At 43.7% G+C, this 22,863-nt stretch overlaps 1 protein-coding gene across 2 annotated transcripts; it reads right to left on the bottom strand.

Annotated features, from left to right (window-relative positions):
• Positions 1-4,012: 4,012 nt before the first annotated feature.
• Positions 4,013-22,709, bottom strand: LOC120056005 (alanine aminotransferase 2-like). Of its 2 annotated transcripts, none has more exons than XM_039004123.1 (11): positions 21,888-22,709; positions 10,523-10,612; positions 10,179-10,287; positions 9,788-9,921; positions 9,320-9,563; positions 8,462-8,541; positions 8,220-8,356; positions 7,880-8,054; positions 7,180-7,335; positions 5,117-5,250; positions 4,013-4,914 (listed from the first exon to the last, which is right to left on the bottom strand). In XM_039004123.1, exons 1-11 carry the CDS (start codon positions 22,245-22,247, stop codon positions 4,824-4,826), a joined length of 1,710 nt encoding a protein of 569 aa, XP_038860051.1. In that variant the 5' UTR covers positions 22,248-22,709; the 3' UTR covers positions 4,013-4,823. The 2 variants fall into 2 exon arrangements, with proteins under 2 accessions (XP_038860051.1, XP_038860052.1); XM_039004124.1 differs by having other exon boundaries at positions 5,117-5,229.
• Between the last annotated feature and the right edge of the window lie 154 nt (positions 22,710-22,863).

Raw genomic sequence — 22,863 nt, 5'->3', positions numbered from 1 at the left:
AAAGGATGCTTGTCACACATTCTGCTCTTTCTGCAGAATCTCTTTGTAAACCTTTTTCTCTCCATACAACAGTGAATGGCACAGATAGATAACAGTTCAACTCAGCAGGAAGGAGACGCAAGCGTGACCACACCACCACCCCCTCAAAGCGTGTCCTATACCAAAGTGTGTCTTGTAGCTTACCAGGCTAGCTGATCAATGGTGGTTACATCACCTCTAGAACCTATCAATTCTTATCACTGATTGAAATAGAAGCATCTCAAAAGCAAAACTACTGGTATTGGTCATATATTTAGAGAATGCATTTTGGGGTCTTAGCTGATTATGCATTCTGGCATTGAAAATGAGGTGCTACACAGACTTTAAAGTAGGCCTTCTGAAACAGACAGTAAAATGGACTTGGCACACCCTAACTGCAAAGGCATGTGACAGGTAGACACTAGACAAAAACAAATCCCCCAAATGAAAAAGAGAGGATGGATTCTTAGAGGGGCACCGATCCATGCTTCACTTGCTGGTGACATCAGTGGGGCGGGGTGTCACACTCTCTGCCAATGAGATTGAGCGGTGGCGAGGAGCTTAGTGGCAAATGAGATGGAGGATTGTAAACACGCCAGGGGAACACAGAGACACCGATCGATCAAGCCAGTCTGAGATTGATTAATTACTCTGGCTGCGAGAGGTTCTGAGGTGCTGCTGGAGTGACAGAGAAACCTGATCAGAAAAAGATAGATCACCTCCCACCAATCTCCACTAGCTCTCTCACGCTTTATATTTGTTTACCCCTTTTATTAGGTAGAATGATAGGAATTATAGAATGATAGGTAGATTAGGTAGAATAATACATGTGTTATTCAAAAATGCAGAGTCATTGTGCTATCATGTTAACGTGTGATGGCAGAGGTTTATGAATGAGTGTGAAAGGAAGGAGGAAAACAGCAAGTGGTTACATAAGACAATAAGGTTACTAAAGAAAAAAAAAAGGTGGTTGGTTGTGGTGGATGTGTAGAGGTATAACGCAAACGTCATCATGGACAACTTTAGCATTTTAGCTAATTAGTAACTTTCCAACTACTTTTTAGCTACTTTGCAACTTAGCATGTTAGCTAACCCGTCCGTTAACTCCTAACCTTAACCCTAACATTAGCCACCTAGCTAACGTTAGCATTAGCCACCTAGCTAACGTTAGCCACAACAAATTGGAATTCTTATCTAATCATTCATATAGCAAATTTGTAACATAACGTAAAATTGCAATTCGTAACATATTCAAATTGTAATTCGTAACATCATGGACGTCCACATGAGAGAGAGAGAGAGAGAGAGAGAGAGAGAGAGAGAGAGAGAGAGAGAGAGAGAGAGAGAGAGAGAGAGAGAGAGAGAGAGAGAGAGAGAGAGAGAGAGAGAGAGAGAGAGAGAGAGAGAGAGAGAGAGAGAGAGAGAGAGAGAGAGAGAGAGAGAGAGAGAGAGAGAGAGAGAGAGCGAGAGAGAGAGAGACAGAGAGAGAGAGAGAGAGAGAGAGAGAGAGAGAGAGAGAGAGAGAGAGAGAGAGAGACAGAGAGGCAAATAATACATACAGTACACAACAATTGCAGGAAAACACAAATCACAATCAGAAGTTAATTGCTTTCCCCTCTCATTCACTCTTCAAGTCATTACACTTCAGTTCAGTTCAGTAATCGCTCCACCACACCCTCTCTGATTGCAACATGAGTGGTGTCTGCATTTGGGTTTGGTCCCAGCTCTGACAGTAGTCACGCTTAGCAAACTACACTATCATCCGTCGCACATGACCTTGAATAAGCATGTACGAGAACAATGGAGTCCCTGATTGAAGATGAGAGTGTTCGGTACAACAGTTGATCTGAGTTCCCACAATGCAACAGGCAGCACATATCTTAGCGTCGCTTTAATTGCACTAAAATGACAATATGTAGTGAAAGGAGAGGAAATCATAGATTGGGCCAGGTCTGTAGTACTAGAGGCAGAGAAACCGACACAGTGTCATCATGAGACAATTGCTAGTTAAGCTTGTGTTTTCTTGTGTCCAAGAGCCTGCAATATAGAGATTTCTGTCATTTTGTATTGCTATATAAAATAGTTTGGTAGTGGTTGTGAAAATGTTTTGAAATTCAACTGTAAGTTAACATTATTACATGGTTATTACATGTTAATATTCCAAAGTATACATGTAGATAGTATGGCAAAGTAGGTTATGGTCAGATATAAGGATCAGATAATCCACTGGGAATCAAGCCTTATCTGAATTTGTCATATTTGAACAATAGTACTAGTATGTTGTTGACACCCCATTTCTCCACTTGTGAGTTAATACCATGCAGCTAAATGCCATCCAATATCAGGACATCTGCTGGACACGGAGAAAAGGCTTTCTGGACAGATGGTCCCCCTCAGTCTATCTCTCTCTCAAATGATTTGTTTCAAACTTGTTGGCTTGATTGTTTCAATCACTTATTCACCCACTTGAATATCATGCATATCTGAATTATTATCCAAAAGAGGAGTTACCACTATAATGACAAAGAGATAACATTTTTGCTGTCTCTCAGGGAACGAAGATGTAGAACGGTGACTGTGTAAAACAAGCGCACACAATTAAATTAGTGAGAACTGTGAGGGGCTGTGAGGGGAGTAGTAAGGGCTGTGAGGGGAGATTGTAAGGGCTGTGAGAGGAGATGTAAGGGCTGTGAGGGGAGATTGTAAGGGCTGTGAGGGGAGGTTGTAAGGGCTGTGAGGGGAGGTTGTAAGGGCTGTGAGGGGAGATTGTAATGGGAGATTGTAAGGGCTGTGAGGGGAGATTGTAAGGGCTGTGAGAGGAGATGTAAGGGCTGTGAGGGGAGATTGTAAGGGCTGTGAGGGGAGGTTGTAAGGGCTGTGAGGGGAGGTTGTAAGGGCTGTAAGGGGAGATTGTAATGGGAGATTGTAAGGGCTGTGAGGGGGGATTGTAAGGCCTGTGAGGGGGGATTGTAAGGGCTGTGAGGGGAGATTGTAAGGGCTGTGAGGTGAAATTGTAAGGGCTATGCGGGGAGATTGTAAGGGCAGATGTAAGGGCTGTGAGGGGAGATTGTAAAGGCTGTGAGGGGAGATGTAAGGGCTGTGAGGGGAGATTGTAAGGGCTGTGAGGGGAGATTGTAAGGGCTGTGAGGGGAGGTTGTTAGGGCTGTGAGAGGAGATGTAAGGGCTGTGAGGGGAGATTGTAAGGGCTGTGAGGGGAGGTTGTAAGGGCTGTGAGGGGGGATTGTAAGGCCTGTGAGGGGGGATTGTAAGGCCTGTGAGGGGGGATTGTAAGGGCTGTGAGGGGAGATTGTAAGGGCTGTGAGGGGAGGTTGTAAGGGCTGTGAGGGGAGATTGTAAGGGCTGTGAGGGGAGGTTGTAAGGGCTATGCGGGGAGATTGTAAGGGCAGATGTAAGGGCTGTGAGGGGAGATTGTAAAGGCTGTGAGGGGAGATGTAAGGGCTGTGAGGGGAGATTGTAAGGGCTGTGAGGGGGGATTGTAAGGGCTGTGAGGGGGGATTGTAAGGGCTGTGAGGGGGGATTGTAAGGGTTAGAGAAAGACTAAAAGGTGGTTAATTAAGAAAGGGGCTCTGTTTTGTCATGGATAATGAAGGCTGGCAGCTGCTGTGGAGAGAAGGAGGGAGAAAAATCTTTACAGACTAAAAGCTTGAGTTTTAATGGACTCACCCCAACTCCCTTTCCCACTCTGTAGGTATGGGGGCTCAGGAGGGCTGTCTGTACGGCTGGAGAGGAGGGGTTGGATGTATGGTTGTAAGGTGGTGCTGGCTGGTGTATTGTACGGTGGTTGTTTTGTAATGTAGGTAGTGGTGGAACATGATGTGCTTTTATCTTCTAGATCTGACAGACTCCGCAGGGGACAGACATCCTCTCCCAGGGGAGTGTGTGTGTGTGTTTGTTCAGTAACCTCCTCACTCACTCCCATGATAATTGTCATGCACGGCTGTTGTCTTCATAATTCAGAAAATCCCTGACAGCGTTTAAAAAACATTTTCTCTCACTTTAATAACCTTGAATTTCATTTTCCTGCTATTGAAAATTCTTCTCCCTGCTGTCTTTTCTTTGTCCAGGTTTTTCCATTAGTTTGCTATATAGAATGTACGATGGTGAAAATGTACACACAAAAAAGGGCCAAACTGAAACTATGAATATAAAAGACTATATGATGAAGATTTTCAATACAATAAAATCATCTTTCAATTTAAAATCATTGTGAAAGTTTCTCTAATATACAATACTTCCCTGTGCCTTTGTCTACAATACTGACAAAATCATTTCTACAGAGTTTGGAAATAATGTACTAATGCTTTCAGATTCTTCATTTCATACAGCACTACATTACTGTACCATCATACTGGCCTTGACTTGTGATCATGACACACACACAAGGACACATACCCTCTTTCCCACACACACGCACACACACAAACACAACTGAGATGACAATTAATATAAATTCTATCAAGTATGCCAGATTGAACTGAATTTGATATGTCCCAACATAAAAAACTACAGCTCTTATCCTGATTTCTAAAAACTACATCTCCCAATATCCCGGGTGTTCATAATCACTACAGTTTTACATGTACAGACGGAGTCCACCATTTCTTGGAATCTTGTAGGCTAAGGGGCTAAAGTGCATGATCAAGGCGACTGGCGACAGAGCCACTAACACAGTAGGCACTTAGTGACAGATACATTCTGGTAGTTTGGCCTGTAGACTGTGCGCATAGTGTTCAGTGTGCTATTCTCTTCTGATTGGGTGAAAGTTAGGAAGTTAAGGAGGATAGTTAAGAGTACTGCTGAGTGAATTTCTGGTGGAACTCCTGTACTTTAGCCAGTAAGATCTTCAGCTTGTCTGTGGGCGGCAGAATGGTCATCCTGGAACGAGGGAAGGAGGAAGGGAGAGAGAGAAAGGGAACTTTGAACGAAATGCAGGGCATTGGAAACTAAAAGCCATATATACTATTTTTCTGTTGCAAACATTTCTACCTTGTAAAGGTATATCAAAAAGGGAAATTATACCCATCTAAGTTTGTGAAAGGCTGTGATAAAATGTTTGAGTAAACTGGGTTGTCCAGACCTGAAGTGGTAGGTGCCGTCCTTCTGTCCGAAGCCACTTCCTGGGACCAGACAGATGCCAGTCTCCTCCAACAGCTTCATACAGTAGAACATGTCTGGAGCCTGGCCAAGCGCCTGGGGGGAGAGAGAGAGAGACTGAGAGGGAAAGAGGTATTACAGTGGGATGACACATACAGTACCAGTCAAAAGTTTGGACACACCTACTCATTCAAGGGTTTTTCTTTATTTTTACTCTTTTCTACATTGTAGAATAATAGTGAAGACATCAAAGCTATGAAATAACACATATGGAATCATGTAGTAACCAAACAAGTGTTAAACAAATCAACATATATGTAATATTTTAGATTCTTTCAAGTAGTCATCCTTTGCCTTGAAGACAGACTTTGCACACTCTTGCCATTCTCTCAACCAGCTTCATGAAGTAGTCACCTGGAATGCATTTCAATTAACAGGTGTGCCTTGTTAAAAGTTAATTTGTGGAATTTGGCCCATCAGTTGTGTTGTGACAAGGTAGGGGTGGTATACAGAATATAGCCCTATTTGGTAAAAGACCAAGTCCATATTATGGCAATAACAGCTCAAATAAGCAAAGATAAACTGTTTTTCAACAGGACAATGACCCAACACACCTCCAGGCTGTGTAAGGGCTATTTGACCAAGACGGAGAGTGATGGAGTCCTGCATCAGATGACCTGGCCTCCACAATCACCTGACCTTACAGAGGTATTACAGTGGGATGACACATACAGTACCGGTCAAAAGTTTGGACACACCTACTCATTCAAGGGTTTTTCTTTATTTTTACTATTTTCTACATTGTATAATAATAGTGAAGACATCAAAATTATGATTGTGGAGGCCAGGTCATCTGATAAAGCACTCCATCACTCTCCTTCTTGGTCAAATAGCCCTTACACAGCCTGGAGGTGTGTTGGGTCATTGTCCTGTTGAAAAACAAATGATAGTCCCACTAAGCACAAACCAGATGGGATGGTATATCACTGCAGAATGCTGTGGTAGCCATGCTGGTTGTGTGCCCTGAATTCTAAATAAATCACTGACAGTGTCACCAGCAAAGCACCCCCACACCATCACTACTCCATGCTTCACGGTGGGAACCACACATGCGGAGATCATCCGTTCACCTACTTTGCATCTCACAAAGAGACAACGGTTGGAACCAAAAATCTCTAATTTGGACTTGTCAGACCAAAGGACAAATTTCCACCGGTCTAATGTTCATTGCTCGTGTTTCTTGGCTTAAGCAAGTCTCTTCTTCTTATTGGTGTCCTTTAGTAGAGTTTTTTTTGCAGCAATTCGACTATGAGGTCCTGATTCATGCAGTCTCCTCTGAACAGTTGATGTTGAGATGTGTCTGTTAAGATGGTTTGGGATGAGTTGGACCGCAGAGTGAAGGAAAAGCAGCCAACAAGTGCTCAGCATATGTGGGAACACCTTCAAGACTGTTGGAAAAGCATTCCAGGTGTAGCTGGTTGAGAGAATGGCAAGAGTGTGCAAAGCTGTCATCAAGGCAAAGGATGACTACTTGAAAGAATCTAAAATATTACATATATGTTGATTTGTTTAACACTTGTTTGGTTACTACATGATTCCATATGTGTTATTTCATAGTTTTGATGTCTTCACTATTATTCTACAATGTAGAAAAGAGTAAAAATAAAGAAAAACCCTTGAATGAGTAGGTGTGTCCAAACTTTTGACTGGTATTGTATATACTGTACACAGGAAACACATCTCACAATCAAATATATCAACTTAATTGGTGTGTATATATCAACAGGTGATGGGACCATAAACTCCATAATTCAGAAATTGCCAAATTATAATTTTCTAATTTCCTGGATTAGTATTTCAGTCCTCAACACCAGAGCTGCTGTGTTGTAATTGTGTTTGTTTCATATGATTGTGTTTTGCAATCATATGAATAATTGGGTAATTGATGTGTATATAATATATATAGAGTAATTGTTGTTTATTGATGTGTATACAGGGCTAACCCCACAAACGGGGCCGTGGTATATTATAGTGGTATTGACTGACCTTAGCTTCGTTGATGGATTTCTCTGGCAGGCTGATGTTAGGGAATGAGTACATGGCTCCCTGAACAGGGTTACAGGTGATCCCAGGTACTGTGTTCAGAATCTGCTCTGTCAGTTTAGCCTTCTCTGCCAGGAGACTGAGGGTGGCTGTGCGCTCCTGGACATGGAGAAGAGGGTGTGAGTGTGTGAGTGTGTGAGTGTGTGTGTGAGTGTGTGTGTGTGTGTGTGTGTGTGTGTGTGTGTGTGTGTGTGTGTGTGTGTGTGTGTGTGTGTGTGTGTGTGTGTGTGTGTGTGCGTGCGTGCGTGCGTGCGTGCGTGCGTGCGTGCGTGCGTGCGTGCGTGCGTGCGTGCGTGCGTGCGTGCGTGCGTGCGTGCGTGCGTGCGTGCGTGCGTGCGTGCGTGCGTGCGTGCGTGCGTGGCACACATACACAATCCATGTCTCAATTGTCTCAAGGCTTAAACATCATTCTTTAACCTGTCTCCTCCCCTTCATCTACACGGATTGAAGTGGATTTAACAAGTGACATCAATAAGGGATCCTAGCTTTCACCTGGATTCACCTGGTCAGTCTATGTCATGGAAAGAGCAGGTGTTCTTAATGTTTTGTATACTCAGTGTATATTGAATGTGTGTCCCTGTCAATGTTGACAGTCTGGTATGTCATTTAAGTCAATGTCTGCTTAATGACCATATATTATTACCTTCATGAAGGTGGTGTGGGAAGGTTCTCCAGGCTGGGGAGAGTTGACCACCAGGTCCATCAGAGCCTGACCAGGGACGGGGGGACACAGTCTGACCGACACCAGCTTAGAGAGCTGGGCCTGCACCTCCGGGTCCATATTAATCACCTCCATGTAACCCCCACGGAAACCACACCTAGCAGGCAGGAGAAGAGAGAGAGAAACCAGGTACAGAGATTCAGAAGGCAAGACACAACTGCACCATATCTACAGGTCTAGCTATTTCTATATTGGTTGAAGTAGTAAGGTCATATAATGGTTGATATTTCAGGTCATGTTAAATTAATGAGAATGATCTTACTCTCCCATGTAGCACTTAGAGGTGGAGTGGAAGGACGCCAGTTCTACATTGTCAGAGTACTCTGGTCCCAACTCAAAAAGCACCTTCTTAAAGGAATGGAACTGGCAACCCTCCGCATACACATTATCCTGGTACACCTAGAGGAGAGGGACAGAGAGAGAGGGATGTCAGGGGGTAAGAGATGAATGTAGAGGTGAAATTATGTTTATGAGGAGGATGACAAAAAGGTCTGATTGGTTTACCTCATCAGCCATCAGGAAGAGTCGCTCTTTAGCAGCGAATCGGATCACGTCCTCAATACACTGTCTGCTCTGGACCTGACCTATCACAGAGTTGGAGAGGGAACGGTTCAGAATCATATTAGTAGAACTGAACATTTTGGTTTCTGTCCAAGTGGGATCTATGTCCTCTGGCGCCATCTAGTGTCATGACTGGGAGGAAAACTGAAATTTTGCGAGATAATTAGGAATAAATGGGATGTCACAGAATGAAGGGTACGTAACAGTTTTCCTTGGGTTGGGTTATTTAAATCCTGCTCACATTCCCACAGCTGGCAGCACCCAAGTAATCATAAATTCGGAGAGCAGTTGCACAAGACCCAATAATAATGCCCATGGTTATTGGTTTGACATTCAATAAATTGTAGAAATGCATAAACAAATACTGAATTAATTTAATGAGACAACTAAAAGATGTGCAACATGGAAATATTGTCCCATTTACATTGTGTAATTTATTGACGGTCACTAACTAGCCCCAGAGATAGGCTATCCAAAGTCAAACCAATTTTGCCAAGGACACACACCACCGGCTGAAGCTAATTGGCAAAATAAGTTTGCTAGCTAGTCTAGGCTACCTCCAGACACATGAACTGGTTAGAAAGTTGCAAGTTATCTAGAAGGGTGAGTGAGTGTAACTGTGTACTGTTTTGGCAGAGCAAAAATACATACACTTCTAATGTTCGAACACACAAGAGAGACACCCACATCAAAGCACGCCTTCAAGACTCAAATCTTGTTCTTAGTCGCATTTCTTAATGAGGAGAATTGAAACCAAGGCTAAATCAGGAAGTTCAGCCCCCGTTAAGCTTGGCTACTTACCAGTGGGGTTACCAGGGTTGATGATGCAGAGGGCTTTGGGGTTGCAGTGCTTCCTGGCCTCCGCTAGGGAGCGCTCTAGCTCACTAAGGTCCATGCTCCAGCACTTCTCCTCATTCAGGTAGTAGTTGACCTGCACAGCGCCCAGCTCAGCCAGGGCAGCCGAGTACAGAGGGTACTGAGGGATGGAGATCATCACCCCTGTCCTCGATGCACCCTCACCACACACCAATAGTTTCAGCATGGTCTAGGAAAGACAGGGGAGAGGAGAAGGGAGTGAGTTGGTAAGCAAATTATAGATAATTAATTCAATAAATCAAGAATAATAGGTGATAAAGTTGTTGGGAGATAGACCGACTGATAGGTGCACATCAAGCCTATAGTCCTCAACGCTCTCCTTCCGCCTTCCTCTTTATCTGCAGTGAGAATGTTACTTTAAAACACAATTATTAGATTTTGTATTGTTCTTACTACGATGCCATCGCTGGCGCCGGTGGTGAGGTAGACGTTGTCTGGGTCACAGGGTACACCCCCGTCCCGACGCTCGATGTAGCGAGCCACGTCCTGTCGCACGCAGTCTATTCCCTGGCTGGCACTGTATGCACCTGAGAGCGAGAGCGAGAGAGAGAGAGAGAGAGAGAGAGAGAGAGAGAGAGAGAGAGAGAGAGAGAGAGAGAGAGAGGGAGAGAGAGAGAGAGAGAGAGAACTCAATACACTACAGTGCTCCAGGACCGGAGTTGGAGGTCATTTCATTGGTTACGCGGTCACCAAAAGGCTAACACGGGCCTATTAGCCAAAACATAATTATATTTTAACTTACGTCCTTACAATACATATTCCATCCAGTGCATGAACAACATACCCACACTACCGCCTCCACAAGCCTGCAGAATGCGTCGTGCTCTGTTTTTGGCATCCTCTGGAAACATGTTTTCATTCAATAGTTCCGGGTAGGAGCAGAGTGCCAAGACCTTGAGGAGGAAGAGAGGACAGAGAGTAAGGTGAGGAACAGACAGGAGTTGATGCAGAATAATGTACACAAATCTGCATGGAACACCACATGAATCTGCATGAAAAGGTCACAATGTGTTTTTGCCTTAGACAGAACGGTTTCAAATGATAAAGGAGAATGAAAGACATCCTGTAATCAAAAAGAGAACTGTGGTTTTAAATAAATGGTTTGGAACTTAGGGAATAAAAGCAGACCTGTCTGAAGAAGGTGATTGGCTGCTGGCCCATGGCATGGGCGTCACCAATGTTGGCCTTGATGACCTCAGTGAAAGGCTTCTTCACTCCCTTCAGGACACAGAAACAAGACACAAAACGATGAGAAGACTAGGGCAAGGAAGAAAGAGATGGATGAATGATATGCTGGATCCCAGGGGTGTGCAGTGCAGAAATGCAGACCAATAAGTTACCTTATTTTTTATAAACTTATAAACTCATATTTAACCATTTATAACTACTTCATCTGCGTGTGTCCCTCTATAACTAAGACATGAGTATGAGGTCACGTCCTCCTAGACTCCAGCCACGGCTGTACTCTCTAATCTCAGATGTCTCCACTACCTCAGGTAAAGCTAAAGGTGCCCATCTACTGTAGTCATGCTATCAGGAGAACAAACAAGAGCTCTGGAAAAGGCTTGGCATTGGCGTCAGCTATATTTCTCTTTCTGTCTCACTCTCTTTCTCCCTCTCTCTTTCTCCCTCCCTCTCACACTCTCTGTCTCGTTCTTTCTTTCTCTCCCTCCCTCCTCTCCCAACCTCTCTCTCTCTCAAACAATGTTAGTCGATAGCAAATGCACTAAAATAGACAACCCTTAGTAACAGCCAAACAGCTCTTTATAATTTTCTATACCAAGTGTTTTTACTTATTCAACTCTCAAGCACAAACACAAAATCAGGTATAGTCTTTTCCAGGAGAAATGACTTGGCAGAATGCCAACATGCATTGGTTCAATACATGCTCTCCACTCCCCTTGCCTTTTGTCCTAAAATGTAGAACATTAGCGCTGTTAAAAAAGATAAAACACAGGAGTAATACAATCCAATGTTAGCAGTCTCTGTGAAGGTGTAATGTGTAAATGGGGGCAGGGTTTGCAAATGATAAGATAAGACACACCTACCTACAAATGCATACACATAAGTTGCGTCTACGTGTGTTTGGAAGCAGAGTGGAGGGAGTCAAAACAAGATGGGACATTTTAGCCTAACACCACCTTGAATGTACAAAACATTAGGAACACCGTCCTAATATTGAGTTGCACCACCTTTTGCCCTCAGAACAGCCTCAATTTGTCGGGGCATGAACTCTACAAGGTGTCGAAAGCGTTCCACAGGGATGCTGGCCCATGTTGACTCCAATGCTTCCCACAGTTGTGTCAAGTTGGCTGGATGTCCTTTGTGTGGTGGACCATTCATGATACACACGGGAAACTGTTGAGCTTGAAAAACTCAGCAGTGTTGCAGTTTTTTTAAACACTCAAACCGGAGCACCTGGCACCTACTACCATACCCCATTTATAGGCACTTAAATATTTTGTCTTGACCATTCACCCTCTGAATGGCACACATACACAATCCATGTCTCTGTTGTCTAAAGGCTTAAAAATCCTTCTTTAACCTGTCTTCTTACCTTCATCTACACTGATTTAAGTGAATTGAATTAGTGACATCAATAAGGGTTCATAGCTTTCACCTGGATTCACCTGGTCAGTCTATATCATGGAAAGAACAGGTGTTCATAATGTTTTGTACACTCAGTGTATATTAAAGCAGAGAAAATGCAATCTGGAAAACAAAAGGAGACATACACATTCCCAGGCTGCCTGAAAGCCTTGTCAAGTGTTACATCAGCTAGACTCCAGCTGTAGAAACAAACAGACGTTAAGTAGTAAAGCAGGTGTCAACTGCAGAGTTTTTAAAAAAGAGACTCAAAAGAGACATGGATAATGGTAAAAACTGAATTTGGGAAGGTTTTTAGGGAGTGTGGTGACATTATGTCCTTATAAGCCAATAGAAACAGGGGGTAGCTGTCTGTACCATTTTCTCTGTCCTTATAGGTCAATAAAATGCCACTACTTAGCTACTTCTCTCAGAATACAGTATCGGAGAACAATATGTCAAGCAGTTGAACGTATCAAACTGGCCTTGATGGATGATGGAACTGAACTGGCCAAGAACACAGACTCCTCAGTGAGTGTCCAGATGTTTGGTATTTGACACCCTATATAACAAGATAGACAGTGGTTGGTGGCCACAAGTGGAACTCATTCAAACTCAGTGGGAAGCAAAGCAGGCCCGCTGTTGTTCTACCCACCAGAGACATTTATCGAATCTAATTGGGCCAGCTGAACCAGCAATGACCACCAAAGTACACAACAGAAGAAAAAACTACTACACTCCAATCGGTCACACGACAGAGGTGTTTCTGCAGTCCAGACCAATCACAAACAGCAGGGAGAGTGACACCCACGGAATACAAAGGATCTCCCATTCCACTCATGCTGAGAGTAGAGAGTAGCCTACATTTTACTGCTAACAGAAAAGTCAGTCCCCAGCATTCATTCTGAGAGTAGAGAGTACAGACTACTGTTAAAAACATATGTGCAAAAAAAACGGGAACTTTCTAAAATGTCCTAAGAAGCTTCCTAAGAGTTCTTAAGAAGGTATTTTATCTCAGCAATGCTTTTTAAATTGTCACAGATTAAGAACACCTAGCAGACCCCTTGTTGACACGTACACTGATTAAGTCCTATGGCTCGTCAGAGTGCTGTCTATTGCATGATCTTTGTAAGATGATTGAGACTAGCCTATGGTTGATGTTGTCCTCTCTCTAATGCTTAACTCAGTTCTCTAGTGGTTTTTGCTCTTTCTGCATGTGTACGTTTATTTGCCTCTCATTTTCTGTTTCTGACAAGTAGCATTCTAATTGGTCTGGCAAAACAAATTTGAAGTCTGGCCAAAGAAAGTGACATCATTATGGATTCTAGTTTACTCTTCAAGGCAGGAGATGTAACATGATGCCTTTCATTCATTAAAGAAAGTGACAGCGTGCTGTGCTATTCCACAATCTTCCCGCAGTCTCCACGGTTACCCCTGAGGATGTAGAAGGTACCTCCGTGGGCCTCTAGCCTGGTCCTAGATCTGTTATGACTAGGAGTTGGTAAGAGAGCAAAAACAGATCTGTGAACCAACTAGTGGGCCTTCTGTTCACCGTTCATCGGCCAACTGATGAGCAAGGAACAAAGGCTCTGACTGACATGATTTGGGCTGGATTTGTTGATGTGACGTTGTTTTGCTCACACTGTTTTTTCTCTTTCTGCTTGGCTAAGAGGAGAATTAACTAATTATGACTATTTAAAAGTCGTCTCAGGTATCAGAACATTTTCCTGAACTTTATCTGCAACTGAAACACTGCAGTTCCTCTGAGCCCTCAAAAAAGGTTTGTGTGTTAGTAAGACAACATAGACACAGGGTGAAAAGAGTATAGAGAGAGCAGAGAAAGACTAAATGTATTTTGTTGAAAGTGCGTGTTCTTTCCTTACCTATTTTAGATAAAGGCAAGCAAGTGACTGTAAGCTTTGTACCCTGTTTTCACACAAAAACATAACACTCACCAGAGCTCAGTTTAAAAAGTAGGTATTCTTAGTTACAAAAGACAAGACTGGTTTGGCCCAGCTATACTTGGAAGAGTCTACAGATACACCTGATACAGCACATGGTTTGTGTGTTAGTTGGATATTTGGATGTTCCCATACATAACAAAACGCACATTGTTTCTATTTCTAGGTGCTCCGTATGACATAACGATGTAATAACTTATTGGGAAACCCCTGAGGTAGACTCCTGAATGACCAACCTGCCCCAAAGCCAGGTAGACTCCTGAATGACCAACCTGCCCCAAAGCCAGGTAGACTCCTGAATGACCAACCTGCCCCAAAGCCAGGTAGACTCCTGAATGACCAACCTGCCCCAAAGCCAGGTAGACTCCTGAATGACCAACCTGCCCCTAAGCCAGGTAGACTCCTGAATGACCAACCTGCCCCAAAGCCAGGTAGACTCCTGAATGACCAACCTACCCCTAAGCCAGGTAGACCCCTGAATGACCAACCTGCCCCTAAGCCAGGTAGACTCCTGATTGACCAACCTGCCCCTAAGCCATGTAGACTCCTGATTGACCAACCTGCCCCAAAGCCAGGTAGACTCCTGAATGACCAACCTGCCCCAAAGCCAGGTAGGCTCCTGAATGACCAACCTGCCCCAAAGCCAGGTAGACTCCTGAATGACCAACCTGCCCCAAAGCCAGGTAGACTCCTGAATGACCAACCTGCCCCAAAGCCAGGTAGACTCCTGGTTGGCTGGGGTGTTTGAGGATGAGTCAGAACAAATAAAAGAGAGAAAATCCATGAAGATTACGTTTTGCATTTTGGTAAAGCCATAGGGCCGTCTGGTCACCATAGACCATATGGCAGTCCCTCCACCCCCCTACCCAGCTAGAGAGTGTACCTCTCTCTCTCTCAAACACAGAGACACTTCAATCTTTTTCCTGGAAACAGCACTCAGATTGGTCCACTTTGCACACTACACTGGAATCAGTAAACTATCTCTGGGTTTCCATGTCAACCCCTGAAATGAAGCAAGAGGGGATAGGGCAGGTAAGGGTTACACTTATGGGGTATTATGGGATCTTTATGCAGCAAGTGAAACAGTATAGCTTCCGTCCCTCTCCTCGCCTCGAACCAGGGACCCTCTGCACACATCGACAACAGCCACCCTCTGAAGCATCGTTACCCATCGCTCCACAAAAGCCGCGGCCCTTGCAGAACAAGGGGAACAACTACTTCAAGATCTCAGAGCGAGTGATGTCACCGATTGAAATGCTATTAGCGTGCACCCCGCTAACTAGCTAGCCATTTCACATCGGTTACAAAAGTAGATTACCGACCGGGGGGCCCCCATTCATTTTGTGTTTCACTCTCAATCAGATATCATATTAAAACCATTTATCATATTAAAAATGCGAACATTTCTCTCCACCCTATGGCAGAAGTTGTAGAATTGCAGGAACATTTCTGTAAAACTGCTAATCATTCTCTTCACCCGATGGTGGGGAGAGAATGACATTTTACTAAGGGCCCCCCAAAAGGCTAAGGCCGGCTCGGACTGCATGTGTGGGTATGGATGTGGGTAAACAGACCCACGAGCAACTAAAGTCCCTCATGATGAGTTCAGATTTTTTGTGGCCACCACCCCCCATCACTGTTTCCCATCTCTGGTCTAGATCATTCACCCATTTCACATAACAAATGTCACGGGACTGCAGGGGGGGCTATAGGAGTGATGAGTTATTGCTTTTAAGAGAGTTAAAGGAGACAGTGGTATTGGTCTGGGGTAAAGTGAGGATTTGACCTCTGACCTCTGATGATAGATGACATACTGTACGACATTGTGAGGTCAGACATTTAAATAGAGCTGATGTAAAAACAGACCACAGACTGAACTGAATCTCTCAGTTTTCTGTTTGATTTGTGGACTTTGACCTCAATCTTTCTCAGCTCAGAGAACAACTCTGATACTGTATAACAGAGAACAAACAGTGACAAGGGCGAGAGAGACACAGAGACAGAGGGTGAGGGAGAGACACAGAGACAGAGGGCGAGGGAGAGAGAGACACAGAGACAGAGGGTGAGGGAGAGACACAGAGACAGAGGGTGAGGGAGAGACACAGAGACAGAGGGCGAGGGAGAGAGAGAAACAGAGGGTGAGGGAGATAGAGACACAGAGACAGAGGGTGAGGGAGATAGAGACACAGAGACAGAGGGTGAGGGAGATAGAGACACAGAGACAGAGGGTGAGGGAGAGAGAGACACAGAGATAGAGGGGGAGAGAGACACAGAGGGAGAGGGAGAGGGTGAGGGAGAGAGAGACACAGAGATAGAGGGGGAGAGAGACACAGAGACAGAGGGAGAGAGAGACAAAGGGTGAGGGAGATAGAGAAACAGAGACTGAGGGAGAGAGAGACACAGAGACAGAGGGTGAGGGAGAGAGAGAGAGAGACACAGAGACAGAGGGTGAGGGAGAGAGACACAGAGGGTGAGGGAGATAGAGACACAGAGACAGAGGTGAAAAAATCAACAGATGACCAACAGAAGGCTCAACAAACCTGCAAAAATGTCAACTAACCTTCAAAGTAGTAGACTTTAGCAGGAGGGTGACATACTGGGTGTGTGCGCAAATGCACCCAAAAAGTCTATATTTTTGTGAACAGTTAGGTTGGAGGGCAAAGGGAAGTGAAAACACATGACAAGAGTTGCTCAAGTCACTGTAAACCAGTTATTGCACAACTAGTACAAGGCTACACACAAATGGGATTCACAAGATGTGATTTATTCTAGTGAAATGGAAAGAGAAAGGGAAAGGGGGATACCTAGTCAGTTGTCATGACGTTGCCCTCTTTGGGTACAGTGAGCACCATCCCCCTCTCTGTCTCCTACACTCAGGCTGCTGCGCCCTCAGGTCGTAAATTCCTGGAGGAGATTATCTCCTCATGGCCACAGTATAGAGAGAGAGTGAGTTTTCATAGAGAGAACAAAGGAATTTCTTCCACCTCACAGAACTTGAGGTCCGAACAACATTTATTTTTCTGGAGAATGTATAAAAGATCAGTGAAGAATCCAGCTACGAACTGGTCCGTTTGGTACAATTTTGTGAAACTCATGGGAGACAATACGGCCACATTACCATAACGCTGTTTATATAATAGCCTCAGATATGAGGTTTACATCTAATTGTTGTGTAAGATGAATGAGTGAGGATGATACTGTTTGTGAAATTGTGTTATGTGATTTTGGACTGTTTAATGAAGGAAACTCCAATTCCCTTGGGAGTTTAACTAAATCAGAGGACCGCCCATGAGCACAGTTAGGACCTGGCGTCATGAGACAGCCTTTTTCTGCTCTTCCGAATAAAACCCCCACCCGGGTTTTCTATCACCAGACCGAGCTTCCCTCAATTACGAGATGGCTAAAGGTTGGAGACCAGCTTACCTCGATAACGAGAGGGCCAAGGTTTGAGAGGAGACCATAAACCAAAGGTTTGAGTAGATGGCTGAATATTTTAACCACACCACGTGGTTAAACTCTTAGACTATCGATACCGACAGAATAAGAACAAGTCTTTGATATTAATTACTAGTCTGCAGCTAGGAATTCGGTATCATTGAACGCGAAGACCGACAACCGCCAAAACATCTATTCTATAACGACATGAATGAATGTCACTCTGAACTATTCATTCTAACCACGACAGAGAGAGAGAGCGGACAAACTCTCCAACAGAAACAAACTTTTCAACAGAGATCCCAACGACACACTGAGCGTAAATATATATATTGATTGCAATTGTTCCCGAATGAGTGAGCGTTCATGTGCAAAGGATTAGCATTTCAATTGTTCTAATTATCAACTTTGTAGTGTTTCATCTCAGTTGACCCCCACTTCCCTTTTTGTCCACCAAGCCGTGATACCGGTTTATCCCACTAGGGAAACTCCGTTATCATTTCCTTGTAACTATCTACTGTTTGTTTATTCATTTCTGTGAGTTACTTAGTTAGTAAATAAATGATTTAAGACAATTGATGTATGGATGACTCATAGTGAAGACTGGGTTCGTGCAGATAACCAACAATTTACGACGTTTGGAATGAGACAAACATGAGGCAAATAATAATTCATTAATTATAAGACTAATTGATCAGATATAAAAATATCTGAAGAGTTATATTAGGAAAATTCTAACTTTGTAATCTGAATATTTTTCCTTGGTGCCCCGACTTCCTTGTTAACTACAGTTACATGATTAATCAGTTTAATCGCGTAATAATAATTACAGAGAGTTATTTGATAAATAAGTCTTCAGTTTAATGATGCCAAAGACACGACACAGTTGTACAACTGAATGCATTCAACTGAAATGTGTCTACTGGGCCTCCCGGGTGGCGCAGTGGTCTAGGGCACTGCATCGCAGTGCTAGCTGCGCCACCAGAGTCTCTGGGTTCGCGCCCAGGCTCTGTCGCAGCCGGCCGCGACCGGGAGGTCCGTGGGGCGACGCACAATTGGCATAGCGTCGTCCGGGTTAGGGAGGGTTTGGCCGGTAGGGATATCCTTGTCTCATCGCGCTCCAGCGACTCCTGTGGCGGGCCGGGCGCAGTGCGCGCTAACCAAGGGGGCCAGGTACACGGTGTTTCCTCCGACACATTGGTGCGGCTGGCTTCCGGGTTGGAGGCGCGCTGTGTTAAGAAGCAGTGCGGCTTGGTTGGGTTGTGCTTCGGAGGACGCATGGCTTTCGACCTTCGTATCTCCCGAGCCCGTACGGGAGTTGTAGCGATGAGACAAGATAGTAATTACTAGCGATTGGATACCACGAAAATTGGGGAGAAAATGGGATAAAATTTATAAAAAAAGAAAAAAGAAGAAAAAAAAATGTGTCTACTGCACTTAACCTAACCCCTCTGAATCAGAGAGGTGCGGGGGGCTGCCATAATCAACGTCCACCTCTTCAGCACCCAAGGAACAGTGGATTAACTGCCTTGCTCAGGGCCGAACGACAGAATTTTACCTGTACGTAATTATAGAGCTTCCGGTCTCAGTGAAAGAAAAGGTACTCAACAGGAATTCTAATCAAATCACATTTTATTTATCACGTGCCGAATAAAACAGGTGTAAACCTTAGCGTGAAATGTGTACTTACAAAATCTTATTTTCTTAAAACTACATTGTTGGTTAAGAAAATATTTACTAAATAAACTAAAGTAAAAAAAGTAACAGAATAAAATGACAATAACAAGGCTATATACAAGGGGTACTGGTACCGTGTCAATGTGTGGGGGCACCGGTTAGTCGAGGTAATTGAGGTAACATGTACATGTAGGTAGGGGTAAAAGTGACTAGGCAATCTGGATAGATAATAAACAGAGTAGCAGCAGCATATGTGAAGAGTGTGAAAGTGTGTACACAGTATGTGTGAGTGTGTGTGAATCTAGCCACCCAAGTCATAGACTGTTCTCTCTGCTACCGCACGGCAAGCAGTACCGGAGTGTCAAGTCGACAGTTAAATTAAATTTCCTGCAATTCTGTACATTTTGACATTGCTTATAACATGTTCATATGCTATCTGCGGGCCTCCTGACCTCCAGTGGGCACCCAACCAATATATATATATATAGTAATTAACTTTATGTCCTGAATACAAAGCGTAACCTAAAACACAAGGCCAAATATACACTGGAGTGGCTTACCAAGATGACATTGAATGTTCCTGAGTGACCTGGTTACAGTTTTGACATAAATCGGCTTGAAAATCTATGGCAAGACTTGAAAATGGCTGTCTAGCAACGATCAACAACCAACTTGACAGAGCTTGAAGAATTTTCAAAATAATAATGTGCAAATATTGTACAATCCAGGTGTGCAAAGCTCTTAAAGACTGTAATTGCTGCAAAAGGTGATTCTAACATGTATTGACTCAGGGGGGTTAATACTTATGTAATGAAGATATATTTGTGTTTTATTTTTCATAATTTCTTTACAAATGTTAGAATTGTTCTTCCACTTTCAAATTACAGTGTATTTGTGTAGATCATTGACAAAAAAATGACAATTAAATCCATTTTAATCTCACATTTTAACACAACAAAATATGGAAAAACTCTAGGGGTGTGAATACTTTCTGAAGAACTGTATATATTGTGGAAATTTTGCCTATGGATCAAATGTTGTCATAACAAGTCTGTGACAAAGCAGTGATGGCAAAAGAGCTTGGTACAGGGATATACAGTATCAGTCAAAAGTTTGGACACACCTCCTCATTCAAGGGTTTTTCTTTATTTGTACTATTTTTTACATTGTAGAATAATAGTGAAGACATCAAAACTATGAAATAACACATATGGAATCATGTAGTAACCAAAAAAAGTGTAAAACAAATCAAAATATATTTTATATTTGAGATTCTTCAAAGTAGCCACCATTTGCCTTGATGACAGCTTTGCACACTCTTGGCATTCTCTCAACCAGCTATATGAGGAATGCTTTTCCAACAGTCTTGAAGGAGTTTCCACATATGCTGAGCACTTGTTGGCTGCTTTTCCTTCACTCTGCAGTCCAACTCATCCCAAACCATCTCAATTGGGTTGAGGTCAGGTGATTGTGGAGGCCAGGTCATCTGATGCAGCACCATCACTCTCCTTATTGGTCAAATAGCCCTTACACAGCCTGGAGGTGAGTTTTGGGTCATTGTTGAAAAACAAATGATAGTCCCTCTAAGCGCAAACCAGATGGGATGGCGTATCGCTGCAGAATGCTGTGGTAGCCATGTTAAGTGTGCCTTGAATTCTAAATAAATCACTGACAGTGTCACCAGCAAAGCACCCCCACATCATCACACCTCCTACTCCATGCTTCACGGTGGGAACCATGGTGGGCATCATCGGTGGGAATCATCAATTTCACGGTGGGAATCACCCGTTTACCTACTCTGCGTCTCACAAAGACACGGTGGTTGGAACCAAAAATCTCTAATTTGGACTCGTCAGACCAAAGGACAGATTTCCACCGGTAAAATGTTCATTGCTCATGTTTCGTGGCCCAAGCAAGTCTCTTATTATTATTGGTGTCCTTTAGTAGTGGTTTATTTGCAGCAATTCGATTATGAAAGCCTGATTCACGCATCTCCTCTGAAGAGTTGATGTTGAGATGTGTCTGTTACTTGAACTCTGTGAAGGATTTATTTGGGCTGCAATTTCTGAGGCTGGTAACTCTAATGAACTTATCCTCTGCAACAGAAGTAACTCTGGGTCTTCCTTTCCTGTGGCGGTCCTCATGAGAGCCAGTTTCATCATAGCACTTGATGGTTTTCTGACTGCACTTGAAGAAACTTTCAAAGTAATTGAAATTTTCCAAATTGACTGACCTTCATGTCTTAAAGTAAACAACAGTTTCCCATTGCTTATTTCAGCTGTTCTTGCCATAATACGGACTTGGTCTTTTACCAAATAGGACTATCTTCTGTATACCACCCTTACCTTGTCACAAAACAAGTGATTGGCTCAAACGCATTAAAAAGGAAAGAAATTCCACAAATTAACACTTTTTTTGGTTACTTCATGATTCCATATCCAGCCTCAATTTATCTTCAGAGTTGCTTTTTTCTTTCTTATGGCATTTACGGGACAGGCCACCAAAATCGTCTCGTCACCCTATATTACGCAAGCCTAACACGCTGCTGCGTGTCACTCTGCTACAGTTGCAATTTCTGAAAAGCAGAGCCAGTGAGGCCACAGGAGAGTAGTGTCCAGGTAGGTTAAAAGTCAGACTGGTGCAGTGAGTCTAGGTGAAAGACTGACAGTGCATGGGACAGTGTCAGAGATTGCTTTCCCACTTTGAAAACTTAAATATATTTCAAACTGAGAGAAACAAATAATTTTTTTAAATGAAAATGATGACTGAGGATAGCGTGTAGGGTAGTCTAAATCACAATATTATTTAATTAATAACGTTTATTTTAAGCATACCTCTCTCAGCTCTTTCTCGATCTGCATGGCGCGCTGTACAATGGGTCCGCGCACCGCATACTCGACGTTCTTCACCGTGGGGTTCATGGTGTCGATGGTCAACACCTTGTCCCGGGAGAACACTCCATTCTCGGTCATTTTCTCTTGGGCAAGTCCACGCCGCCGTTCACTGACTCCTGAAAGTGCTATACTCTGGGGGGAAAAGGGTGACAGCTGAGAGGGAATCAGCATTGAGCGGACCCCAGAGACGAGGTACCCCGCGGGGTATTGCGTCCCGCCGCCGAAAAACCATACATTTCCTCCGTTCAAAACGCTCACGCTTCTGGATGGTAACATTTGTCCTATGCGCGAAGCAGACATGTTACAATATTATATCCCTTTAGCTGTGAAGTGCTGCGACCCATCTACGCTCAATGAATGCACACACACAGACAACTGTTTGTTGTGCAGTAGGCTAAAAAAATGTTTTTTAAAAAGTCAACCAGGGCTTTGAACCTTACAATTACGATAGAATGAGGTGAGTTTAAAAAAATGTTCAGGGGAAGTGATAGTAGATCTGTTTCCCCAACCCGTTATTCACAGATTGGTGCACTCTTTTCTCTTCTGCACACCGCACACATTGTAACATTACTCCCACATACACCCCTTTTGTGAGTTGAATCCAACCTGCATCCCCATTTGCCTACGCACGGATAAGTTGTCAGTCAGGGTCGGATCTCCGGTTACCGAGACGACAGACACAAGCGATAAGCCTATGCGAGGAGACCGGGCGCAGCTTGCTCGCTTTCCATGGAACTCCCTCTCTTTCGTTTGTTAACACATACAACGGCAGCGCGCTCTAGACTACTGGGAGGAGACTACGGACCAGGCCATTTTGCAGACATTTTGAGCAACTCCTCCTAATTGGACTCAAGCCGTTCTCCCACTGCTTGTAGCAGCAGCATATTTACACGGAATGTGCACTGTGCTCAACTGG

Source organism: Salvelinus namaycush, chromosome 11 (assembly GCF_016432855.1).
Source record: "Salvelinus namaycush isolate Seneca chromosome 11, SaNama_1.0, whole genome shotgun sequence".
NCBI classification, from domain to species: Eukaryota; Metazoa; Chordata; class Actinopteri; order Salmoniformes; family Salmonidae; genus Salvelinus; species Salvelinus namaycush.
The sequence above is the reverse complement of the archived record's forward strand: the minus strand, read 5'-3'. Positions and strand labels throughout refer to the sequence as shown.